Source organism: Bacillus rossius (assembly GCF_032445375.1).
Source record: "Bacillus rossius redtenbacheri isolate Brsri chromosome 9 unlocalized genomic scaffold, Brsri_v3 Brsri_v3_scf9_1, whole genome shotgun sequence".
NCBI lineage: Eukaryota > Metazoa > Arthropoda > Insecta > Phasmatodea > Bacillidae > Bacillus > Bacillus rossius.
The window spans coordinates 17,417,649-17,439,309 of record NW_026962012.1 but is presented as its reverse complement, the minus strand read 5'-3'; the positions used below and the strand labels follow the sequence as shown (position 1 = coordinate 17,439,309).

The 21,661-nt window shown below is 47.1% G+C and overlaps 1 protein-coding gene across 1 annotated transcript in view; it reads right to left on the bottom strand.

Annotated features, from left to right (window-relative positions):
* The window catches only part of LOC134542735 (furin-like protease 1), a 574,833-nt gene extending 554,136 nt beyond the window's left edge, over positions 1 to 20,697 (bottom strand). The window contains exon 1 of the mRNA XM_063387231.1: positions 20,481 to 20,697. Coding sequence (XP_063243301.1) covers positions 20,481 to 20,627 — 147 coding nt within the window. The 5' untranslated portion in view covers positions 20,628 to 20,697. The remainder of the gene's footprint in view (positions 1 to 20,480) is intronic.
* Between the last annotated feature and the right edge of the window lie 964 nt (positions 20,698 to 21,661).

Below are 21,661 nucleotides of genomic sequence, written 5' to 3'. Positions count from 1 at the left end.
TTTGTCATCTCCCAAAACGTAGCAACTGTGGTCATTGGAAACCTTCTGTGTTCGTCAGTGCTATCTCGTTGTGATGTCCATAATACTTGTTTATCTTCATCGTTGGTGCCGTTTTTGCGACATCAGCTGATTCAGTCTTGTTTTCTATTAAATTTTTTTTTAATTATATATTTTTTTCGGAATTTTTCTATGTTAAACAATGCAAAACTGCAATGGCGTATGTCCAAAAAACTGCTTTGAACCAGGCTTACGAACGCGTGACATGTAAATGCCTCAACGCTGAACATGTGATATTTCTCCCAAGACTGTAATTTTCTTTGTCTGCGTTTTTGAGGTTACACTTTTTTAGGCGTGTTGAGAGTGAAACTTTAGCATGCAATGAATTAAAAGCGCATTACACAACGGAAATTTAACAGGTTGCACCTCCAATGCGCATGCATAAAGAAATTACAATAGCCACGAGCCGTAGTCGTCAAAATGGCGGACCCACGTGTGGCAACATGCACCCGTATATATTTACTTACACGAACATCAGGATATATATACATTTTGTAATTGCCATAGCAATAGTCATAATAATCATAACAAAATATAACTTTAAAAATACTATAATTTATTAGCCAAGAAAATGGTGTTGAGACAAACAGAGCGTCAAAGATATTTAACATTTTCTTGATTCTCTACATGTGCATTACGAATGTGGCGTTATCTTCGAAGTTGCAGTCCAATAGATCCCGGCTTTGGTTTTATGGAAAACTGTATGTATAGTTTAAAGTTTTATGCTTATTTCATGCATAAAAGCCAAAATATGGGCACTATACAACTTACATCCGAAGATTACTTGTGTTGGTTAAAAGCCACGCGCAAAACTCTCGGCCCCCTCCCCCCCTCAAAAATACTAATTTCAGGCCCCATTGTAAATCCTACATATGTGCGCCCCTGGCGTCTACTATAATAAGGAACATTCGCTTGGGTATTATGGACAGCTTCGGTACACTGCTATGTGGCGTATCATAGAACAAATCTGAAAACATACTAAATCATCACATAACAAGACGCCTTAACGCACTTAAAGCAGTACCCTTAACAAACTAGCAGGCACACACGACTCCGAACTTACAAGCATCGCTTAGTTGCCGTCACTATAGACAAAATAACCAGGCTCACACTGTCGAAAACTATTCGTTGAATATGGGTGAGCTGAGCATGGCCAGCTGAGTGAGCCAGAGGCCAGGTATAATGCGGAAGCCGTGACCTCGTCGTAAAGGCCCAGGAACCAACTACCACTCGAGTACACGAGAAGTCTCGGACACGGCTGTGACAGCGGCCTTCTTCTCTCCTGGCGCCACCCCTTCTGACTGCTTCTGACGGGAAACCTACGATTCACGCCGAGTATTCGACATGCCCGAACATTACCGAATACCTGCCTTCGGGTGACTTCAGAATTATTTTGTTTAGGTGAAAAAAACGTCTGTTTTAAATGCCGGACATTAACAAATAAAGGTAGGAAGTTTCATAACAATAATACAAATTAAGCCTTTAAAACCAAGACTAATATTTGAGTAAATATACGAGCATTCCTATCTTTTACATTCGTCTTGCAATGTCATCAAATTAAAATGCCATGTAATTAACTTAAGATCTATTTGTTGTTTAGATATTGTTGTGCAAGTAATAAGTAAAAAAAAAAATACGTGAGTTCCTACTGTTCATCCTTTGTCCCGGATTGTTAGGTCAGGTCAGTTACATTATAAATACTTTAAAACTAAACAACCATTAAAAATAATTCATATTATTTTTAATGTCTACTTAGTTTGAAAGTATTTATAATGTAACTGACCTGACCTAATCGACCATTTTAATTAATTAGGCATTCACGAACACACGGCAAAATAAAATATGCGTTTTTTCACCTAAACAAAAGAATTCCGAAGTCACCTGAAGGCAGGTATTCGGTAATCTTCGGGCATGTCGAATACTCGGCGTGAATCGTAGGATTCCCGTCGTCCCGGCACCTCGCGCCAACATGGCCGACTTCCGGCCCGAAGTGCTCCGAGGCTGACCGACTCGTCCCGAGCAAGACGTGCGGGCGGCATCACGGCAGTCACAGGCACGGGGATCAACATATCCGTAACACCGTCAACACCATAAAGTTACTGCACAATTTAGAAGTTGTACTTCTATGGCATTACTAAAATAACATTTTAAAACACTTAATATAACACTAAGAGCCATCAGTAGGTAACTGATCCCTGATGATGGCGACTGCAATGTCGACCGAAACGTTGGTGAATTATTTGCCAAGGACACGGCTACAACCCAGAAGCCAAGCTACTTCATACAATGTCCGTGAAAGCCTGCGAACATTATAACCTAACGTTGTTGGATAAGTTTCGGTGTAAGACAAATTGAACTCGCTAAGCATGAAGCCGGTTAATGAGCGGTCTTGTGGGACATTAACATTAAAGTCTCCAACTATCACAATTGGTGTAGTGAGATCAGGCTCGTAATCGGGTATAATTTTAGCGATGTTTCTGGAATATTTTAATAGCGATCGTAACGTGCACTAGCTGCTGCCCAATGTGTCTTCATAATCGACGATCGAACACAATCGATGCCTACACAGTCCGGCGTCGATATAGAAGCGATTTCGTCATCCACTTGCATAATTTCAACCGCCCCAGCTGCAGATGTACTGGCACCGTCGTTGATCCGCTCGGCCGCATTCATTCTTTTACGTTCCCGGCACTGCTTCACTCGGCCATATGGTGTTGTATTGGTATCATTCGATTGCTTTTGGCAAGCCCTTTCCAACCGTATACGATCTCTGTATATGGATTTGGCTTTATGGCGCGTATAGGTCGAAATTATATTATTTTTTTCGTGACAACGTCTAATAAATCGATGAACGCCGGCTGCACGCACGAAAAAGGATGACTCATTGTCCCGTTACGCACATTGTCCCATTACACAAAGTCCCGTTACGCACATTGTCCCATTACACAAAGTCCCGTTACGCACATTGCCCCGTTACACAATGTCCCGTTACGCTCATTGTACGCTTGCGCCGTATCTATCTCTCTTCCACTCAATTGGAACAACCATCGATTTGACTTTTTCGAGGCACATTAAACTTGAAACACTCACATTCGTTTCCTACTTTTCCTATCATCGTCCTATCCTTAACAGAATAACACAGATTAGAAGAAGTTAAATAGCAAACATGTATAAAAGTTATAGTTAAAATAATCTGTTCGTTAAAGTAATAAACATATTTGAATTAATGAGTGCAAATAAAAGTAAATTATTTATCAATGAAATTGTACATTTCATATCACTCCTTCTTTGTATCCATACAAAATAGTGATCATTCAATAAAAATGATTCAATTTTATTCATAAAAGTATGCAATCATTTCATCAATGTTTTGTTATGACGTTGTCACGTCAAACTGTCGTCCGTAAACCGACTTTACAGACAACCAATTTTTTTTATTTTAACACAGTATATATTCACTAACTATTTTACACTAATGTTTTATATGTGCAATCGATATATTCTGACGGGAGCTGACGATTGAAACTTAAACAAACTTCGTAGCTTCTCCGAGTCAAATGTTACTAAATGGAAATCTCAAAACGCAGCAAAATGACCTCAAAATGGCGGAGGTTCCCCTTCCACCGCGCGCCTCGTTTAGCGTAACGAATTCTTTGATCATTAAGCTATCCAGTAGTGTAATTATTTTTTGGATGGAGATAATAGATATGTAGCTGCAACTCCAAACCCGATTTTGTTATCATTTTTTTTTTTTAATTGCATCCCACTATTGAAGCAATTTTAAAGCCGTATTCACGTCAAAAAAAGATTTGGTTATTCTTGTATGCAACTTTTGCGACTTCCTATACTTAAAATGCATGAAATAGCTCGAAACCAGAAATCACACCCCTCAGGTAGAGAATAATTAATCATTGCTATAGCATATAAAGCTGTTCTACTGTAAAAACTTATATTACCCAGTTCAATTGTACTTAACAAAATGCTGTGTATCATCCACAACGGTTTGGGAACTCGGATACTTGCAATGGTTCAAGCCAGACCAGGTGTAGATGAGACTGCTCAGCCACTCGAGTGGTAAATGAACTGCGCAATAGTACAACAACCTAGTTCAAGAGACCCCTCCTACCCCTTCCTTGACATGGGTTTTAATGCTTTCGTAGTTAACATCAAGTGTTCTGTAGTCACAAACACACTAGTGTTCGGGAACCGGTTTATCGACTGCAGTAATTAGAAATAAGTTCTTTGATATTGATTAATTTTTGCATTTACCGAAAATATTTTTTCTATCTGAATTTCCCGATAGCCAAGTTACATCGAATACCGATATCAGATTCCCGATACTGAAGACTGCAGGCGAGCCAAACCGCCTACCCCGCTGCGCTGATCATGTTTCCCACGCTCAGGCGCCAGGAGAAAGGTGTCCACGAGTGTTACTTATTCGCGCAAGTGTGCGTGTGAAATGAATGGAGATGGGAGAGTGGAAGACGCAGTAGTCGAGAGCTACCATCAGGAGACCGCGGGCCGTGTTTAGGCTGGCGAGCAGCCAGCCAGGGCCCGCGTGCTGGTCGACACAGTAGCTCCTAGTGCTAACCCGAGTTCAGCAATACCATAATCCGTAAATATTAACAAGTAGAAGAAAATAACATTTTATTTAGATAAACCTTTCAGAGTCCGTGATTACTTGTAATTGTATTTCGAAATATGGTTAAAATGTTCAACTCTGCTCTCGCAAGTCGACATTTCAGGTGTACTTTATAGCAAACTTAATTTATTTGGAATGACTGAGGTATAACATCATTACTGGTACACAAATATATATATGTGTGTGTTTATGGTATGAGCCTGACTTGTGTCTTTGACCGATCCTATATACCTGGCATGTAACAGTTTCTGCAACTAGCCTGACTGCAATTGCGAAAATGGTTGGAATGCCAAATCGGTGCGGGGGATGTGGGCGTGGCTTGGATGTGTTTGGTGATGTGGACTGTACTATAAGGCAAGATAAGCTTATAGGCCCATTTGCTGGGTGTTAATAAACAAAACCAAACAAAAACAGAAAGGTCTGCAACACGCGTATGGGCAAATCATTAAAATGCTGTATAATGCTTTTTTAACATGAGGATCCCGCCGGCTTCTCGTGCCCTCTACACACGCGCAACTCAAAGCACGAAACATATTTTGTTGACGTGACGTCTAGTAAATCGATGAACGCCGGCTGCACGCACGAAAAAGTGTCCCGTTACGCACATTGTCCCGTTAGCTGTGTCCCGTTACGCTCATTTTATATTGCTCTTTGCTAACTTGAACCTCCTAGCATTGCGACCGAGTCCGTGGCGTAATTCTGTTTTCATGCATTTCAATTTAACATTTTCATTACTCTTTGCTAACCCGTTCCTCCTAGCATTGCTGCAGAGTCCGTGGCGCAAATATATTATTTTTGACTGCATCTTGGTGTTGGGTAAGCCATTTTCCTTCACATCATCCTTGCAACACTCCCATTCGTTTCCTACTTTTCCTATCATCGTCCTATCCTTAACAGAATAACACAGATTGGAAGAAGTTAAATACCAAACATGTACGACGGTTTTTTTTTCAACCTCCGATCGGCTGTAATAAAAAAACGGGAATGAATTCGGAAATTATTTTAATGTCAAAAGAAACGTACATCTTTACTCTATTTTTCCACATAATCACCGTGCAGATTGAGGCATTTGTCGTACCGATGCACCAGCTTTCCAATACCCTCTGAATAAAATGATGCCTCCTGCATATTCAGCCACGTTTTAACAGTGCTCTGCAGTTCATCATTGGTGTGCCCTTCTGCCTGTAAGAAACGGATGACTCCACGCAGCTCGCATTTCGCTGTACAGTTTATCGTTGCAGCCATGTTGACATTCCCATAATCAAGCTTCAACTGAGGTGTGAGTTGGCCGCTCCACGTGGTTGCTGGAAGGGGGTAAACACTACGAGACGTGTCGATTCGTGTACGAGCGATTAGGGTATCGATTAATGGGCATGCCATGGAGAAATTAAACTTTAATCACACTGCAGGGCACTGTTAAAACGTGGCTGAATATGCAGGAGGCATCATTTTATGCAGAGAGTATTGGAAAGCTGGTGCATCGGTACGACATTAGCCTCAATCTGCTCGGTGATTATGTGGAAAAATAAGAGTAAAGATGTACGTTTCTTTTGACATTAAAATAATTTCCCAATTCATTCCCGTTTTTTTTATTACAGCCAATCGGAGATTGAAAAAAAATAACCCTCGTATAAAAGTTATAGTTAAAATAATCTCTTCGTTAAAGTAATAAACATATTTGAATTAATGAGTGCAAATAAAAGTAAATTTATCAATTAAATTGTACATTTCATTTCACTCCTTCTTTGTATCCATACAAAATTGTGATAATTATATAAAAATGATTCAATTTTATTTATAAAAGTATGCAATCGTTTCATCAACGTTTTGTTATGACGTTGTCACGTTAAACTATCGTCCGTAAACAGACTTTAAATACAACCAATTTTTTTTTCTTTTAAATATTAAAATCATAGTTGATACCTCGCGCCCAAGCACAATATGTGAAGACAACTAACCTAAGTAATTTGCAGGACTAGCTCTCAGCAGCCTCGCTGATGCATCAAGTGTTCGGTCGTCTCTACCACACGAGAGCAAATATTTTTATATATTTTTATAAGTTGTTTATATTAAATAATTATATTTATTCGACTGACATTATTATTTAAAATTAAAGTGTTTTTGTATGTAAATAATATTACACAATGTACAATACAACATTTGGCTTCGTTTTGGAATTACGATTTTTTTGCCTAAAACATTTTTTTGTGTGTGTGTGTGTCATTAATATTATTTAAAAACTTCACAGTTAAGGAATATAGCTTTCCAGTGGTAAATTAAATACTTCAATGCTTGTTTATCTTCTATTTTTTTGGTAGGTAAGAAGCATTTGACATACGATTGTGTAGGTCTCATGAGATTAAATTCTTTTAGTTAAGTTCAAATAATATTTACATGCATTAAAAAATCATTAAAAGAGTAGATACGTCTGCATATTGCTAGGTATGTCATTAGCGGGCATGATACTCCAGATCCGAAACAGGAGAGGGGAGGATGGCGAGTCTTGGGCGTTGTGTACCAACTACACCCGCTATTTCTGGACAGCTTGTTGCAGTCCAGAGTGTGCGTGTCTGCGTGCGTGTCTGCGTGCGTGTCTGAGTCTGTGTCTGCGTGCGTGTCTGAGTCTGTGTCGTTTTGCGTGCCTGCGTCTGTGTCGTTTTGCGTGCCTGCGTCTGTGTCGTTTTGCGTGTCTGAGTCTCTGTCGTTTTACGTGTCTGAGTCTGTGTCGTTTTGCGTGCCTGCGTCTGTGTCGTTTTGCGTGTCTGAGTCTCTGTCGTTTTACGTGTCTGAGTCTGTGTCGTTTTGCGTGCCTGCGTCTGTGTCGTTTTGCGTGTCTGTCTGTCTGTGTGTCCATGTGTGTGTGTTGGTGTGTGTGTTTTTGTGTATGGTTCTCTCCTGCGCGAGGCTATGTACGCGTGCTCTCTGGTGGCCGGCACACTCTCTGCTGATCCATGCATCTGTACAAGGAAGAGCAGGAGGGGAAGAGAGCTGGATGACTGCAGTTGTCGGCTCGCGCCAGGCTTCTAGCAGGGCGTGGTCGGGAGCGCGGTCCTCCCATCGCGGGAAACAAGTGAAGGGTCGCCAAATTCTGGTTTACTGCAGTTTTCACGCAGTGACATTTTATAAGGCGTGTTCTGTAATGGTCGTTTAGTGCGGTATTTGGTTTTCCCTTTATTTATCGTGCTTTAATGTCTTAGTGGCTGTAGTACGGAGCTGTCACACATCTCTCAATGACAGTTCTCTTCACATTTGAGGCTGTTCCCTACAACCCGGTTTTTTGTTTCTCTCTCACGACTGCGACATCTACATTATCTGCAGAATGCATGCTCTGCCCATACTGATTTATTTCTGCCTTCAACATGGCCGAAATTTCTTGGTGGTGGCATACTATTCCAATTCTCTGTCGCCATCTGCCAGTTTTCTCTGGGGATTCATCTGTTGTGAGGCATGTGAGTACTGCATAGGGAGTGCCTTGGGAAGGGGACAGGACACCAAGGTGAAACCATTATTTGTACTATACTTATAAAATAGTATCCCATTTTAGCATACCATAATTTGTAACATATTTATGGCATAGCATGTTTTAAAACTTTATACCATAATTTGGAGATGTGGCATACCATACTTCTGTACCTGCTGCTGAATATATATTTAATACGTCTCCCCTGTGGTATAGCATATTATGACTGTATTTCCTCCGACATTCAGTTTTTTTTTGATAGCTTATTTAAGTCTTCACATTAAAACTTTGCTGTTGGTCCCGTGGTCAGCGTGCCTCTCCTGACCTCGAGATGCCACATGTTATCACGAGCCACCACACTCTGGTGTCTTATACAACCTCTACACTAGCGCTTCCCAACTGCAGGAGCTACAACTATCCGTGATGTCAGCCAAGATCGCTGCAGACGAAAAGTGGACGAGGGGAAGGAAGGTGTGGTTGACTAGGAGGTATCATTATCTATCCCTAGCACACATCCAGCACCCGATCATTTCTCTCCAGATCTCCATCCGTGTACGATAATTTCGGCCTCTTAGAGTGCGGTAATTCTGGCACGCGTGCCATTATTATCGTGCAACCCTCGTGCATTATACATCATGTGCAATTATATTCCTCAAGGCTAATTATGAGTCGTCGGTGTTCTTGCGACTGCTGGCCACGATGGTGCAGAGGTCAGCGACTTTACACTGCAGTTGCGGGTTGGAGTCCCACCCAGTAAATTGAAGCCTTCAGGCTCGGTCTTGCAAGCAGAGTAGATTCTTTCGTTTTATTGTCATTACTTTTAATTACGGAATTCTTCTGTAAACGTAATCTAGTAGCTCTTTCGCATTTAATTGTGGGTCACTAAATACTATTTTCTTTTTAGTATCAAAACTTGCGTGACTTTTTACTGTTAGCAGATAACATTTAGTTAAAAATCTGTTGAAAATTTGAGTCAGATCATAAAATGCAAGTGAGCTATCATGGTGACAAGAGAAGGAAAAACCCAGCATGGCGAGTGGGACCGAGCCGAATGTTACGGTCCCCAGGTTGTTGGCGTGACTGTACCTTCCACCGAACACTTCGAGTGTGACCTGCCTCCACCCGAGTCACCGTGCTTCACGGCCGGGGTGACAACTACTCAAAGTGAACACCATGGCCGGGGCGGGAACTACTCAAAGTGAACACGATGGCCGGGGCGGGAACTACTCAAAGTGACCACGATGGCCGGGGCGGGAACTACTCAAAGTGACCACGATGGCCGGGGCGGGAACTACTCAAAGTGACCACGATGGCCGGGGCGGGAACTAATCAAAGTGAACACGATGGCCGGGGCGGGAACTAATCAAAGTGACCACGATGGCCGGGGCGGGAACTACTCAAAGTGACCACGATGGCCGGGGCGGGAACTACTCAAAGTGACCACGATGGCCGGGGCGGGAACTACTCAAAGTGACCACGATGGCCGGGGCGGGAACTACTCAAAGTGACCACGATGGCCGGGGCGGGAACTACTCAAAGTGACCACGATGGCCGGGGCGGGAACTACTCAAAGTGACCACGATGGCCGGGGCGGGAACTAATCAAAGTGAACACGATGGCCTGGCTTACGCCTAAACTAACATATAACTAATCAGGGAATTATGTACATGTCAGCACCTTGCTTGGGAGTGCATGTACTCATGTACACACGTATTAGCAATCACGTGACCTCACGAGGCAGTAAGCTCGTCAGTGCACAAATGTCACGCTGCAGCCTACAACTATTAAGTCTCTTTTTTTTATTTATAGTCCAAAATGCTACCTTTGTTAATTTAGAGTTCATGCAAGGTTACAGAAAATGAATGGACTATAAATGTTCAACTTTATAAACCCAATACATATGCGCCAGGCTAAATGTATCACTGTTAAATAAAAAAAATGGGTGCATGTTCTTATGTACAAGCGTTACAAGTTATACTTACTTGGCATAAAAAACTAACTTTAATTTCGCATGCAAATAATTAATAGAAATAATCATAAAAGGATTGGAGCAACATTATAAATACGGTTGGTGAAGTAATAATTTAATCGCATTAAAAAGCTGAAATAAATACTCAGTATTTTATATTAGTAATATATTAATGTAGGCTACATAAAATTAATTATTTTATTTAGAAAAATAATAGAGAATAATTAAAATTAATAATGAAAATCAATAAATATTCTGAATATTTTGAATTTAAAAATTTTAATTATTTATGAAATAATAAAATAAACATTTAAAATGTAAAGAATTATACATTCGAGAACATAATTTCACTTGCATAAATTAACTTGAAAAAGTTTATAAACACAATTTGTATCACTAATATTCAAAAATATTAAAGTTTTTTTTTCAATTACTTATATGTATCAGTATCACTGAAGTATATGACTGAAAAGCACATATATAATTTTTATTTGTATGTACCCTTTTTTCATCGTGTGAAAATTTATTTGCATGGTGCACGCGCTTCATGAAAATTCACTCATTATTTTTTTCATAAGGCACCTAAAAACTAGTATATATCTTCAAAATATAAATTTATATAGTAACAGCATAATTGGCTTATAACAGTTGTTACAAGTAGCTTATTAATTTATATACACTAGACTGTGAGGTTAGAAATTTCAGCTCAGAGTGTGCATTAGTAAATTGCTTTCTGGCCGAATTCTTTCACCAAACATTTGAAGTCGAATTCTTTCACCAAACATTTGAAGTCATTTTCTAACCACGGCTGGTGCTTCATTTCATGATATTGAAACTCCTACAGATACTCAAAAATCAGTTAAACTATAAATTACTATATCCAGGACAGTATATTCTTATAAGTTTACTGTGATTTTCATTTCCTGTTTTCATTTCAACGAGTGCTAGATTATGAATTAATAAACTAGTTTAGCAGTCAATACATCCTCCCATCAATGGAGAATACTGCAGTTCAAAGCGACTGTTGTTTTCAAATTGGCACCAAAACTTGAAAAAATACTACAAAATTTAAAAAAAAAAAAAAATTGATGCTCTACTTTGATCCAAAGAATAAAGACAAACATTGTGGATCAAACACTGCTTCATACGACTTCATTTGTCAAACAATATCAGCTCCGAGATGACATTCCATGAGCTTCCATGAGCTTCACGAAAATATGTCTCTGAACTGTTATGCCCATCTTAATTTCTTACAGAATTAAAGTATGTGAATACATAAAAAAGTGTTCGGTTATAACTAGTCATACATTTAATGGTTAGCACGAAAACTCACGAGCATGCAATTGTATTTAGGGAACACATGTCCGGAAACGCAACCTGCAAGGAACAGTTGCTACTCCAGCCCCAGTGACTGAAAGACGAACGATCGCAGCGAGAGAACAGGGCAATGCAGGTCATAGCTTGCCCGGATAGACGCTGGTTGAGAGTGTCATGACGTCACTACTAATGGCTTCCAGGAAGGCTTACAGCGGTGAAACAAGTCGTCATCATGTATGACGCATTGTTTAAATTTCGCAAGTAGTTCCACACCTACAGGCTTTCCAGCGTGGCCAAAGAGACAGAAGGCCAAAGGAACATCGCCCGGGATGAGTTCTGGGCCGCTGTCACACAGCGCGTGTTCGGTAGGCTGCTCTCACCACAGCTAGAGGCACAGCACGTGTTCGGTGGGCTGCTCTCGCCACAGCTGGGCGCACAGCGCGTGTTCGGTGGGCTGCTCTCGCCACAGCTGGGCGCACAGCACGTGTTCGGTGAGCTGCTCTCGCCACAGCTGGAGGCACAGCACGTGTTCGGTGGGCTGCTCTCGCCACAGCTGGAGGCACAGCGCGTGTTCGGTGGGCTGCTCTCGCCACAGCTGGAGGCACAGCGCGTGTTCGGTGGGCTGCTCTCGCCACAGCTGGAGGCACAGCGCGTGTTCGGTGAGCTGCTCTCGCCACAACTGGAGGCACAGCGCGTGTTCGGTGGGCTGCTCTCGCCACAGCTGGCGGCACAGCACGTGTTCGGTGGGCTGCTCTCGCCACAGCTGGCGGCACAGCGCGTGTTCGGTGGGCTGCTCTCGCCACAGCTGGCGGCACAGCGCGTGTTCGGTGGGCTGCTCTCGCCACAGCTGGGCGCAAAGCGCGTGTTCGGTGGGCTGCTCTCGCCACAGCTGGCGACACAGCGCGTGTTCGGTGAGCTACTCTTGTCACAGCTGGCGGCACAGCGCGTGTTCGGTGAGCTGCTCTCGCCACAGCTGGTGACACAGCGCGTGTTCGGTGGGCTGCTCTCGCCACAGCTGGGCGCACAGCGTGTGTTCGGTGGGCTGCTCTCGCCACGGCTGGGCGCACAGCGCGTGTTCGGTGGGCTGCTCTCGCCACGGCTGGGCGCACAGCGCGTGTTCGGTGGGCTGCTCTCGCCACGGCTGGAGGCACAGCACGTGTTCGGTGAGCTGCTCTCGCCACGGCTGGCGGCACAGCGCGTGTTCGGTGAGCTGCTCTCGCCACAGCTGGGCGCACAGCGCGTGTTCGGTGGGCTGCTCTCGCCACAGCTGGGCGCACAGAGCGTGTTCGGTGGGCTGCTCTCGCCACAGCTGGGCGCACAGCGCGTGTTCGGTGGGCTGCTCTCGCCACAGCGGGGCGCACAGCGCGTGTTCGGTGGGCTGCTCTCGCCACAGCTGGGCGCACAGCGCGTGTTCGGTGGGCTGCTCTCGCCACAGCTGGGCGCACAGCACGTGTTCGGTGGGCTGCTCTCGCCACAGCTGGAGGCATAGCGCGTGTTCGGTGGGCTGCTCTCGCCACAGCTGGCGGCACAGCGCGTGTTCGATGGGCTGCTCTCGCCACAGCTGGCGGAACAGCGCGTGTACGGTGGGCTGCTCTCGCCACAGCTGGCGACACAGCGCGTGTGCGGTGGCCTGCTCTCGCCACAGCTGGAGGCACAGCACCTGTTCGGTGGGCTGCTCTCGCCACAGCTGGGCGCACAGCGCGAGTTCGGTGGACTGCTCTCGCCACAGCTGGGCGCACAGCGCGTGTTCGGTGGGCTGCTCTCGCCACAGCTGGGCGCACAGCACGTGTTCGGTGAGCTGCTCTCGCCACAGCTGGAGGCACAGCGCGTGTTCGGTGGGCTGCTCTCGCCACAGCTGGCAACACAGCTCGTGTTCGGTGGGCTGCTCTCGCCACAGCTGGGCGCACAGCGCGTGTTCGGTGGGCTGCTCTCGCCACGGCTGGCGGCACAGCGCGTGTTCGGTGAGCTGCTCTCGCCACAGCTGGGCGCACAGCGCGTGTTCGGTGGGCTGCTCTCGCCACAGCTGGCGACACAGCGCGTGTTCGGTGAGCTGCTCTCGCCACAGCTGGCGGCACAGCGCGGGTTCGGTGAGCTACTCTCGCCACAGCTGGCGACACAGCTCGTGTTCGGTGGGCTGCTCTCGCCACAGCTGGGCGCACAGCGCGTGTTCGGTGGGCTGCTCTCGCCACAGCTGGCGACACAGCACGTGTTCGGTGGGCTGCTCTCGCCACAGCTGGAGGCACAGCGCGTGTTCGGTGGGCTGCTCTCGCCACAGCTGGAGGCACAGCGCGTGTTCGGTGGGCTGCTCTCGCCACAGCTGGAGGCACAGCGCGTGTTCGGTGGGCTGCTCTCGCCACAGCTGGCGGCACAGCGTGTGTTCGGTGGGCTGCTCTCGCCACAGCTGGGCGCACAGCGCGTGTTCGGTGGGCTGCTCTCGCCACAGCTGGCGACACAGCACGTGTTCGGTGGGCTGCTCTCGCCACAGCTGGAGGCACAGCGCGTGTAGGGTGGGCTGCTCTCGCCACAGCTGGAGGCACAGCGCGTGTTCGGTGGGCTGCTCTCGCCACAGCTGGAGGCACAGCGCGTGTTCGGTGGGCTGCTCTCGCCACAGCTGGTGGCACAGCGCGTGTTCGGTGGGCTGCTCTCGCCACAGCTGGCTACACAGCACGTGTTCGGTGGGCTGCTCTCGCCACAGCTGGAGGCACAGCGCGTGTTCGGTGGGCTGCTCTCGCCACAGCTGGGGGGCACAACGCGTGTTCGGTGGGCTGCTCTCGCCACAGCTGGCTACACAGCACGTGTTCGGTGGGCTGCTCTCGCCACAGCTGGAGGCACAGCGCGTGTTCGGTGGGCTGCTCTCGCCACGGCTGGAGGCACAGCGCGTGTTCGGTGGGCTGCTCTCGCCACAGCTGGTGGCACAGCGCGTGTTCGGTGGGCTGCTCTCGCCACAGCTGAGCGCACAGCGCGTGTTCGGTGGGCTGCTCTCGCCACAGCTGGCGACACAGCACGTGTTCGGTGGGCTGCTCTCGCCACAGCTGGAGGCACAGCGCGTGTTCGGTGAGCTGCTCTCGCCACAGCTGGCTACACAGCACGTGTTCGGTGGGCTGCTCTCGCCACAGCTGGGTGCACAGCGCGTGTTCGGTGGGCTGCTCTCGCCACAGCTGGCTACACAGCACGTGTTCGGTGGGCTGCTCTCGCCACAGCTGGAGGCACAGCGCGTGTTCGGTGGGCTGCTCTCGCCACAGCTGGCTACACAGCACGTGTTCGGTGGGCTGCTCTCGCCACAGCTGGGCGCACAGCGCGTGTTCGGTGGGCTGCTCTCGCCACAGCTGGCGGCACAGCACGTATTCGGTGGGCTGCTCTCGCCACAGCTGGCGGCACAGCGCGTGTTCGGTGGGCTGCTCTCTCCACAGCTGGGCGCACAGCACGTGTTCGGTGGGCTGCTCTCGCCACAGCTGGAGGCACAGCGCGTGTTCGGTGGGCTGCTCTCGCCACAGCTGGAGGCACAGCGCGTGTTCGGTGGGCTGCTCTCGCCACAGCTGGAGGCACAGCGCGTGTTCGGTGGGCTGCTCTCGCCACAGCTGGCGGCACAGCTCGTGTTCGGTGGGCTGCTCTCGCCACAGCTGGGCGCACAGCGCGTGTTCGGTGGGCTGCTCTCGCCACGGCTGGCGGCACAGCGCGTGTTCGGTGAGCTGCTCTCGCCACAGCTGGGCGCACAGCGCGTGTTCGGTGGGCTGCTCTCGCCACAGCTGGCGACACAGCGCGTGTTCGGTGAGCTGCTCTCGCCACAGCTGGCGGCACAGCGCGGGTTCGGTGAGCTACTCTCGCCACAGCTGGCGACACAGCTCGTGTTCGGTGGGCTGCTCTCGCCACAGCTGGGCGCACAGCGCGTGTTCGGTGGGCTGCTCTCGCCACAGCTGGCGACACAGCACGTGTTCGGTGGGCTGCTCTCGCCACAGCTGGAGGCACAGCGCGTGTTCGGTGGGCTGCTCTCGCCACAGCTGGAGGCACAGCGCGTGTTCGGTGGGCTGCTCTCGCCACAGCTGGAGGCACAGCGCGTGTTCGGTGGGCTGCTCTCGCCACAGCTGGCGGCACAGCGCGTGTTCGGTGGGCTGCTCTCGCCACAGCTGGGGGGCACAGCGCGTGTTCGGTGGGCTGCTCTCGCCACAGCTGGCGGCACAGCGCGTGTTCGGTGGGCTGCTCTCGCCACAGCTGGTGGCACAGCGCGTGTTCGGTGGGCTGCTCTCGCCACAGCTGGCTACACAGCACGTGTTCGGTGGGCTGCTCTCGCCACAGCTGGAGGCACAGCGCGTGTTCGGTGGGCTGCTCTCGCCACAGCTGGGGGGCACAACGCGTGTTCGGTGGGCTGCTCTCGCCACAGCTGGCTACACAGCACGTGTTCGGTGGGCTGCTCTCGCCACAGCTGGAGGCACAGCGCGTGTTCGGTGGGCTGCTCTCGCCACAGCTGGAGGCACAGCGCGTGTTCGGTGGGCTGCTCTCGCCACAGCTGGTGGCACAGCGCGTGTTCGGTGGGCTGCTCTCGCCACAGCTGAGCGCACAGCGCGTGTTCGGTGGGCTGCTCTCGCCACAGCTGGCGACACAGCACGTGTTCGGTGGGCTGCTCTCGCCACAGCTGGAGGCACAGCGCGTGTTCGGTGAGCTGCTCTCGCCACAGCTGGCTACACAGCACGTGTTCGGTGGGCTGCTCTCGCCACAGCTGGGTGCACAGCGCGTGTTCGGTGGGCTGCTCTCGCCACAGCTGGCTACACAGCACGTGTTCGGTGGGCTGCTCTCGCCACAGCTGGAGGCACAGCGCGTGTTCGGTGGGCTGCTCTCGCCACAGCTGGCTACACAGCACGTGTTCGGTGGGCTGCTCTCGCCACAGCTGGGCGCACAGCGCGTGTTCGGTGGGCTGCTCTCGCCACAGCTGGCGGCACAGCACGTATTCGGTGGGCTGCTCTCGCCACAGCTGGCGGCACAGCGCGTGTTCGGTGGGCTGCTCTCGCCACAGCTGGGCGCACAGCACGTGTTCGGTGGGCTGCTCTCGCCACAGCTGGAGGCACAGCGCGTGTTCGGTGGGCTGCTCTCGCCACAGCTGGAGGCACAGCGCGTGTTCGGTGGGCTGCTCTCGCCACAGCTGGTGGCACAGCGCGTGTTCGGTGGGCTGCTCTCGCCACAGCTGGCTACACAGCACGTGTTCGGTGGGCTGCTCTCGCCACAGCTGGGGGGCACAACGCGTGTTCGGTGGGCTGCTCTCGCCACAGCTGGCTACACAGCACGTGTTCGGTGGGCTGCTCTCGCCACAGCTGGAGGCACAGCGCGTGTTCGGTGGGCTGCTCTCGCCACAGCTGGAGGCACAGCGCGTGTTCGGTGGGCTGCTCTCGCCACAGCTGGTGGCACAGCGCGTGTTCGGTGGGCTGCTCTCGCCACAGCTGGGCGCACAGCGCGTGTTCGGTGGGCTGCTCTCGCCACAGCTGGCGGCACAGCACGTGTTCTGTGGGCTGCTCTCGCCACAGCTGGAGGCACAGCGCGTGTTCGGTGAGCTGCTCTCGCCACAGCTGGAGGCACAGCGCGTGTTCGGTGGGCTGCTCTCGCCACAGCTGGCGGCACAGCGCGTGTTCGGTGGGCTGCTCTCGCCACAGCTGGGCGCACAGCGCGTGTTCGGTGGGCTGCTCTCGCCACAGCTGGCGGCACAGCACGTGTTCGGTGGGCTGCTCTCGCCACAGCTGGCGGCACAGCGCGTGTTCGGTGCGCTGCTCTCGCCACAGCTGGGCGCACAGCGCGTGTTCGGTGGGCTACTCTCGCCACAGCTGGGCGCACAGCGCGTGTTCGGTGAGCTGCTCTCGCCACAGCTGGAGGCACAGCACGTTTTCGGTGGGCTGCTCTCGCCACAGCTGGCGACACAGCGCGTGTTTAGACAACTCTGGGATTGTGTGGATCACAGCGCAAATCTGTAACATGTGAACGCTCCACAAACACCGGACTGCTGGATGCTATTGCGTGTGTTTCGCTGAGCACGGCTCTTCACTGTCTGCAATCATGCGTTCGTTCGGACGCTGCGGTGGTGCCTGTATTAGTTTTTTGTAAAATCTTATTTTTAAGGCGGTTTCAGCTACTTATTAAATGCATGCAAACCTTTTACATAACATCCTATACATCAAATTATTGTGTAATGTACCATATTCTATCGATCAGTTTAATGATATAACCTTTTTTTATTATATTTCCTTATTAACACTAATCTTAAAATTTATAAGCCTAATAATTTTGTTTATTATGTGTACAGTATAATTATAAACTAGCATATCATTCATATTTTATACATATTTCTCAAGTTTATCAAATATTTTTTTTAATGCTACATAAGAATTTGATTAATTATTTGTATACCATTTATTATCAGAATAACTGTAATGTTTATAAGACTACAAATAGTATTAATACCTACTACAGTGTAAAAGAAAATGTGTAACTTTACACTTAATTAATATATTATGGAAGTTCTGTTTAGACCACTTTATGTATTTTCATCTAGAAAAATTTGTTTCAATCAACTTTCGTTTAAGTGAATAAACATTAAAAATGTAAAAGTTTAATTGCTTATATTTTGGTATAAGTTGTATTCTTACTCCATTGTATGTGAATTTATGTATGCAATGCATATATTAGTTTAGTAGTAATTTTAATTTATTTAACAGCAATATTTAGTAAATTAACACAATTAATGTGTAAATTTGTACCGAATCCAAAAATCCGTTCATTGATTTGTAGATTAAGTATATCTATCCACAACGTGTAATCTAAAACTTATTTAATTAAATACCAATTCATTGAGATAAGTGATATGACAAGAGTATCAATTCCACGACCCCATGACTTCTTGTTTGTAGTCTTGAGCACTCCAGTGTGCGCTTACAAGTGAATAAAGAGTATAGCAGGCTTCAGTGTAACGATATGATATTGTTATCTAATCACATAAAAGCAGGAACAGTGTGGTACATTTAATGTCATGTTATAAATATGTACCTACAGTGTATTTGCAGGTATATGTTTTTTTTTCTTTGACTAATTCTGTGCACTTTTACAATGTGTTTTAAAAAAAAAACTCAAATAATTGTAGCATACATGTAAACGAAAGAAAACTAAATGTAAGCAAAGAAATGTTTTTTTTTTTCGTTTATTCTATTTCCAAGGGGAATATTCACATACATTTTTTTAAAGTTTTACTTTATGTTCTAAAATACACTGGTGATAAATATATATATATATATATATATATTTACATAACTTTTATAACAAATCCAACCTACTTGATAAAGTAATAATTATGTCATAAAAAATTTACAAAACCGCTCATTTTAAATGTATCCCACTGAAACCTACCAAACATTTTATTCTTGTAATTGTTACCTACATCTTCGTAAAACTATGTTGTTTTTTTATTCGGGAATTTTTTTGACGTGACAACGTCTAATAAATCGATGAACGCCAGCTGCACGCACGAAAAAATATGACTCGTTTTCCCGTTACGCACATTGTCCCGTTACACTTTGTCCCGTTACGCTCATTGTACGCTTGCGCCAGATCTATATCTCTTCCACTCGATTGGAACAATCATCGATTTGACTTTTTCGAGGCACATTAAACTTGAAACACTTCCATTCGTTTTCTTCTTTTCCTATCATCGTCCTATCATTAACAGAATAACACAGATTGGAAGTTAAATAGCAAACATGTATAAAAGTTATAGTTAAAATAATCTGTTCGTTTAAGTAATAAACATATTTGAATTAATGAGTGCAAATAGAAGTAAATTTATCAATTAAATTGTAGATTTCATTTCACTCCTTCTTCGTATCCATACAAAATAGTGATAATTCAATAAAAATGATTCAATTTTATTTATAAAAGTATGCAATCATTTCATCAATGTATTGTTATGACGTCACGTTAAACTATCGTCCGTAAACCGACTTTACAGACAACCAATTTTTATCAGTGTTTTAACCATATTAGAAAATTAAAAATATAATTATAAAACGTGAATAACATTTACATATCATCCATACACTTACCTAATAAATAATCCTATAAGTAATTCAAAATTGCAGAGCACATCTAGGAAAATAAAAAATAAATAATTCCTGATTCAAAACTAACATGTATTTTGGTCATTCATCTCAATTCTAATCAGTACACATACCAAGCTATCCGATATCCAGCAATACACCGAAGTTGTCACACCTGACGGCCCAGAGCGCGTTGCGCACAGAGACGAAATTGTGACGAATGCGCCATTGAGCATCGCCCTTACCAACCTCGCGACACGAGCTTCCTCTGGTCCTCTCGTTTGAAAGCCAGTTGTTTCCACCCTACCAAAACCTTCCATTTTAAAAACATTCTCTGTTATACGTTATGTGCATGTCACTGAAAACAAATGCATGCGTGAACTGTGAGTATTAACTGACAGACGAAAACGTCGAGATAAAACGTTGTCTTCACGATTTCTCGTCTGATGCATGGGGGAGAAACTCTAATTACCGAGACTGAGACCAAGTTTTTTTGTTTTTTTTAGTAGTTATGGGCCCGTCCGCTAGATAGTAGTGTTTCATAAGATATTGCTGACATAACCACATTAATTTATTAGGAGAAGTAATGTATAAGCTATTATCAGGCAAACAAACCAGTAAAAATTATCACTATTTTTAGGGTAGCCACTAATTTTATGGTGTGTAATACAATGAGTTTTTGCACCTCCTACTCCTTTGTTTATTACAAAACAGCATTAAGTATTTTCGCATCGATTAAATTAGTTTTGCGCCGCCAAGGACATAACTCAATATAACCAGAACAACGTATTAGCTAAAAAAAAAAAAAAAAAAATTAAAAAAATCTTTGTATGAGAATCTCTATTCCGATGTTTTACTTGCTGGTAGTTGTGGGCCCGCCCAACAGATAGCGACACATGGTTTCAGTGGTCTGATGCGGGGTGCCGGGAGAGGGGCGGGTTGGGGCAGGTCGGGACAGGTCGGGCTCACCTGGCCGAGGTTGACGAAGCCGTGCCTGCGCGCCAGCGTGTCGGCCAGCGAGGGCGGGCCCCGCACCTGCACGGCCCACTGGCGCGTGTAGCTCGCCGCGCCGCCCGCCGCCAGGAGCAGCACCAGCGCCAGCGCCGCCCGGCCCATCGCTGCAGCTGCTACACTCGCCCCGGCGCCGCCATCACTCCCGCACACGTCCTGCCCTAGCGCCCCGCCACTCGCCACTGCCAGCGGAGCTCTGGCCGCGCCGTCTCCTCTCTCTCCCCTCCACACCACCCGGGCCCGGCGCGGCTCTGCGCATGCGCGGGCCGCCCCTCCTCTCCCCACTCCCTCCCCACCACTCCTCGGGCTAACGAGGTCACGCGTGATGCCACCGCGAGCCTTCCTGTTTGATTCGGCGTGTTCATCGCCCATCGCTTGGCCTGATCTCGCGCTGCTCCTTCTGGAGGGAAGATCCCCTTGCAGCGGCCAGGGCCTAACTGGGGGGGGGGGGGGGGGGCAAGCGGGGCATACGCCCCGGGCGCAAAGCTGTGGGGGCGCCGAAATCGCTTGCATTGTAATTCCTACTACAACTGGTAAACTGGTGAAAAGGTTTTTTTTTTTTTTTAACTTGCATGCCAGGAATGTCTAATCTGATTTACAATATAACGTCTCAACATATTCAATGAACAAATCTAGTGATTATACGGACTACTTTATGGACATAGTGGGTTCATGCATGGAAGTTACAGTAGCACAGAAACTGCTACATGTTGGTATGGAAAATGCTTAAATGGCATCATTTTTCCTCCGTGGAAGGGCGCCCCGGACCCCCCCGCTTTATTGGTGTGGTATGTGCAAAAAAATATGAATCCATTCATGCCCCGGGTGCCAGAGACTCTAGTTGCAGCCCTGGCAGTGGCCCCTGCATCAATAAAGTAAAGCGTTTTTTATATAAAATATATTTTATTACAATTTTAGAACAATAGTACAGTTAGGGACTGAGAAACAAGGGCGTCTCCAGACAGAATTTTTTGGGAGGGGTTATCGTATGAATATTTACAAATTTATGGTGTCAAATACTGAACTTAAAAAAGTTTCATACAACTTTCAATCAAAGAATATAAGCACTTAAGATAACACAAACATACACTCGGTAGTAAAAATAGATATGATTCGGGCTCGAGAGGGGTTACCGCCCT